We start from the raw sequence: 4912 nt of genomic DNA, 5'->3' as shown, positions 1-4912 counted from the left end.
ACGGCAATGGAGGGATGGCCCATTACTCGTCATCAAAGAACTTTCACTGCAATCTTCTACTCCAACTGTCAAGAAAGGAACACATTTTCTTCTTCCCAAAAAAGTGACCCTCAGTTAAACATTGAACTGAAAGAGAAATTACTTCAATTTGGCAGAAGTTTTAGTGCAGCCTGATTAACTGTTGAAGGAGAACCAATCACTTCTTAAGAATGATGCTCCATACACCTTCCTTGGAGAAGTGCAGTACTGGTAATACAGAATAGCACTGTCGTGATTCTCTTAGCAAGGACGTATCTTCTAATTTCCTCTCATGCCAAAAAGAACATGGGCATTAACAATAGAACTCACGTAACCAGAAGTCATAGTCAATATACAAAGAGACCAAACTGAGAGAACTATTAATCATTGAGTACAAATGACCTGATTAATATCAACGATGCCACAGTTTCAGTTCTAGGACAACAAGCTGACTTCAAATCTTCGGTAATAAAACTAGCGCTATCCTTAGCAAATATAAATGTTGTGCACTTATATCACACTCCAAACCTTAATTGGCTCTGCCATATGATTCTTTTCCTTGCTATTTTTCCACAATATTCCAATAGACCAGCTATGGTAATTTGCCATGACCCTCATCTCTTCCTGTGCAATCTTAATACCTGTGAAAAAATATGATGAACCAGAATGGAGCAGCTTCTACAAAACATAAGAGAAAAAAGTGATTCCTCCTTCACATATTAGGCACATTCTGCACTGCTCCAAACAACAACCAGGCATGCATTGGTTCAACACACTTTATGCACTTCTCCATTGTTAAATGCTCTAATCCAACCCAACCCAACACTTGGGACCAAAAAAAAAATTAATATGGTGTAAGTGCCCATTCTAAATGGAATGCTCCCATAGACATTGCTCGGATACCAAATGAACATAGAATGGTGAATGTTTGATATATTATTGATCCAAACAATATGCCTTAAAATAGGCAATACAAAACAGATAGTTCCATAGCTGTAAAACTTATAATCTACACTAAAAACTAAAGACTAATGTAATACAACGACAAAATGTGTGTAAATTCACAGCTGTATTAACTACATTGTCAAGTGAAGGGATATAAAGCAAAATCAGAAATATCTAGCCATAAATATAGACAAAATCTACATGCAATTACACACATGCATAGCTTAAGACTGTACAATTTAATCTAAAATAGTCACCCTGACAAAGGCAAAATATATTGCAATTAAAGGGAGATTGGTGACTTTATTTCCAATTCCTGGTGGTCGAGAGCATCTTTCCATTTGCTTTGAGTATTCGTCTTCTTTCACTTTTTAACCATCCTCTAGCTCCATCTTTTCATTTCATATATATGCGAGTTTCCTGAAAACAATTCAATGAAACATACATGTTATCATATAAACAAGTTTTTAACAAATATGCTCTAGATTGACAAATACTAACAAAAGCAACAAAAAAGAAAAGCCTTTCTAGAAACTGAGGGAAAAAACTTGTCCTGTTTTTCAGATTGCTTCATTTTGTATCACCAGTAATCTCCACAAGAACATTTTCCCTGTTTGAAATGATGGAAACGGTTTGCATCTCTTACAACAATTTCTCTTCCAACTATTTTAGAAATGAATTTCGTAGCAGTGTGACAATCAGCACATACTCGAAGGTTTTTGACAACTCTAATAGTTGTTTTGTGGGGCATATTTAACAAACCAAATGCAATTGCCAACTTTTCACTATGGTAGGAGAGAAATAATTCTTTTTCCTCATCTTCCACATCATTAGGTAAATGTCCTGAATCTGGAAAATACCCTGCTGCCTTCATTTCCCAAGCCAATTCCTCCAACTTTGCATAGATCTCCCGTAGCTGTGGATGTGATCTGTCTCCTACACAAAAAACATGTACAGTTTTATGGTCTTCAATCCAACTACATCCAGGGGTCTTTTCAATTCCTTCATCTTTCATCAATCTCCTTACCATTTGAACTTCGCCCCACCTGCCCACTTCTGCATAGATGTTTGAGAGAAGAACAAAAGTCGCAGCATTTTTAGGATCCAAATCAAAAAGCAGCATCGCTGTAAATACTCCTAAGCCTATATTCATATGTGATTTACAGGCAGCAAGAAAACACATCCACACAACCACTAAGGGTTTTACAGGCATCTTAATGATAAAGTTTAGAGTTTCCTCAAGATGACCAGCGCGGCCAAGAAGGTCAACCATGCACACATAATGATCAACTGTAGGTGTAATGCAGTAAGGGTTACTCATGTGGTTGAAGTACATACAGCCCTCATCCACTAAACCTGCATGGCTGCATGCATATAGAACACAAGCAAAAGTTACAATGTCAGGACATGTTCCAGAGGGCTTCATTAATTCAAAGATTCTGAGAGCATCTTTGCAAAATCCATTCTGTGCATATCCTGCAATCATGGTATTCCATGAGACCACATCTCTTTGAGCCATTTTGTCAAACAGTTCATGTGCCTTGTCTATGCTTCCACATTTTGCATACATGTCTAGCAGGGCATTTGCAACAACACCCTCTGACAAAATTCTCTCTTCCAATATGCTTTGATGGATGTCCATACCCTGTTCCAAAGCTCCCATTTTGCCACAGGCAGGGAGAATGCTGGTGAAAGTTGTGGAATTTGGTTTTACGCCTGCCAATTGCATTTGCTTGAAAATTTCTAAAGCTTTTTCAACGAAACCATTTTGAACATATCCTACAATCATGGCATTCCACGAGACCACATTTTTTTGAGGCATTTTATCAAATAGCTCGCGTGCCTTCTCTATGCTTCCACATTTTGCATACATATCAACCAGGGCAGTTGCAACTATAACATTTGATGAAATCCCTCGATCCTTTATGGTTTGATGGATGTCCATGCCCTGTTCCAGAGCTCCCATTTTGGCACAGGCTGGAAGGACGCTAGCGAAGGTCGTGGAGTCTGGCTTTGCACCTGCCAGCTGCATCATCTCAAACGTTTTTACAGCCTCTTCACCAAATCCATTTTGTGCATATCCTGCAATCATGGCATTCCATGAGACCACATCTCTGTGAGGCATCCTGTCAAACATTTTTTGTGCCTTATGAATGCTTCCACATTTTGCATACATGTCTACCAGGGCACATGCAACTACAACATCTGACAAAACGCCCTCTTCCGTTATGCTTTGGTGGATGCCCATACCTTGGTCCAGAGCTCCGATTTTGGCAATGGCACGGAGGACACTCGAGAAGGTTGTGGGATTTGGCTTTACACCTTCCATTTGCATTTGCTTGAAGGTTTCTAAAGCCTTGTCAACAAATCCAATTTGTGCGTACCCTGAAATCATTGCAGTCCAGGAGACCACGTTTCTTTGTGGGATTTTGTTAAACAGTTCGCATGCCTTGTCTATGCTTCCACATTTTGCATACATATCTACCAGGGCAGTTGCGACTACAACATTTGACGAAAATCCCCTATCCTTTATGCTCTGATGAATGTCCATACCCAATTTCAAAGATCCCATTTTAGCACAAGCTGGAAGGATGCTGACAAAGGTTGTGGAGTCTGGCTTTATACCTACCAATTGCATTTGCTGGAATGTTTCTAAAGCTTTCTCAACATATCCATTTTGTTCATATCCTGCAATCATCACATTCCACGAGACCACATTTCTTTGAGGCATTTCCTCAAAAAGCCTTACAGCCTCAACAAAAACACTATTTTGTTTATACCCTGCAAGCATTGTATTCCATGAGACAACATCTCTATGGGGAATTTTATCAAACAGCTCACGTGCCCTGTCTATTCTTCCACATTTTGCATACATGTCTACCAGGGCATTTGTAACTACAACATCTGACAAAATTCCCATATCATTTATGCTCCGATGGATGTCCATACCTTGTTCCAAAGCTCCCATTTTGGCACAGGCTGGGAACACGCTGGCAAATGTGAACTTATTGGGTTGGATACTTGTTCGTTGCATTTGGCGAAACAGTGTGATTGCCTCGTGAGGAAACCCATGTCTTCTGTGCGCTGCAATAATCATATTCCATGAGAAGCTGTCTCTTTCTTTCATGTGGTCAAACATTTTACGGGCATCCACCAAACTTCCGCATTTGACATACATGTTGAGAAGGTTACTGTGAAAAGCTCTGTGTCCAGCAAATGCACACCGCATGCAGACGATTATGGATCGGACTTTTTGCCCCAGTAAAAGCCCTTTTTTAGGGCTACAAATCTGCATAATTGAATATATGTGCAGTGGTGCTCATGAGGGTTGCGTGTACTCGGTATGATATGTAGTGCCTTCTTCAACTGGTCCTCTCTCCATAATGGTTAAAGATTGAGATGAGTAATGGTTGGCAATGGCATTTATGATTATAGTCGGAGTAAGGAAAGTACTGCAATGAAGTTGCCAGAAATAAAACTGAAGCATTTTCGCTTCAAGAGGATATGATGAAAGGCAATCAAGTTACAAGCAATTTTCAGCAATCACTACGCAGAGGAATTAAAAACCCTCTGGGGATCTTTCAAAATCATGAAGATATGTTATAATGAGGCATACATATTCTCTATGTTCCAAATTTTTACCTTTGGGCAATTTGTTTGTATAGCCTATGTAGGTAAAACTTGATAGAATGGAGCAAAATATTATTGTATTAAATGTATTGTACAGTGCATGTTTTGATTGGTGTTGTGGTCAAGTTTGATTATGTAGTATCTACTTTGATACATGGATGCTCCTCAATAATTGAGGAGTTGGGTTGAAAATATTGTAAAATTTAAAGGTGGCGGGGCAAAATATTTGAACATTTATGTTCATGATATTATGGTACCAAACATTTTAATAGAGTCGTCAATAGCAAGGAAAATGGAAGTGAGATTTACATGTTTAATA

General features: G+C 38.9%; 1 protein-coding gene across 3 annotated transcripts; it reads right to left on the bottom strand.

The window, feature by feature from the left end:
• Window positions 1-925: 925 nt before the first annotated feature.
• Window positions 926-4615, bottom strand: LOC149574874 (pentatricopeptide repeat-containing protein At2g03880, mitochondrial-like). Of its 3 annotated transcripts, none has more exons than XM_089814719.1 (2): window positions 3913-4615; window positions 926-3744 (listed from the first exon to the last, which is right to left on the bottom strand). In XM_089814719.1, the coding sequence occupies exons 1-2, from the start codon at window positions 4256-4258 to the stop codon at window positions 1544-1546; spliced, it is 2547 nt and encodes an 848-aa protein (XP_089670845.1). In that variant the 5' UTR covers window positions 4259-4615; the 3' UTR covers window positions 926-1543. The 3 variants fall into 3 exon arrangements, with proteins under 3 accessions (XP_089670845.1, XP_089670846.1, XP_089670844.1); XM_089814720.1 differs by having other exon boundaries at window positions 926-1899; window positions 1991-4277; XM_089814718.1 differs by having other exon boundaries at window positions 926-4615.
• Between the last annotated feature and the right edge of the window lie 297 nt (window positions 4616-4912).

The sequence above is a fragment of the Cupressus sempervirens genome, chromosome 2 (genome assembly GCF_028749045.1).
Source record: "Cupressus sempervirens isolate cs-2001-9-10 chromosome 2, ASM2874904v1, whole genome shotgun sequence".
Taxonomy (NCBI): domain Eukaryota; kingdom Viridiplantae; phylum Streptophyta; class Pinopsida; order Cupressales; family Cupressaceae; genus Cupressus; species Cupressus sempervirens.
The sequence above is the reverse complement of the archived record's forward strand: the minus strand, read 5'-3'. Positions and strand labels throughout refer to the sequence as shown.

Coding starts and splice junctions, on each gene's coding strand:
- LOC149574874 (XM_089814718.1), bottom strand. CDS start 4,258: ATGCAGATTTGTAGCCCTAAAAAAGGGCTTTTACTGGGGCAAAAAGTC.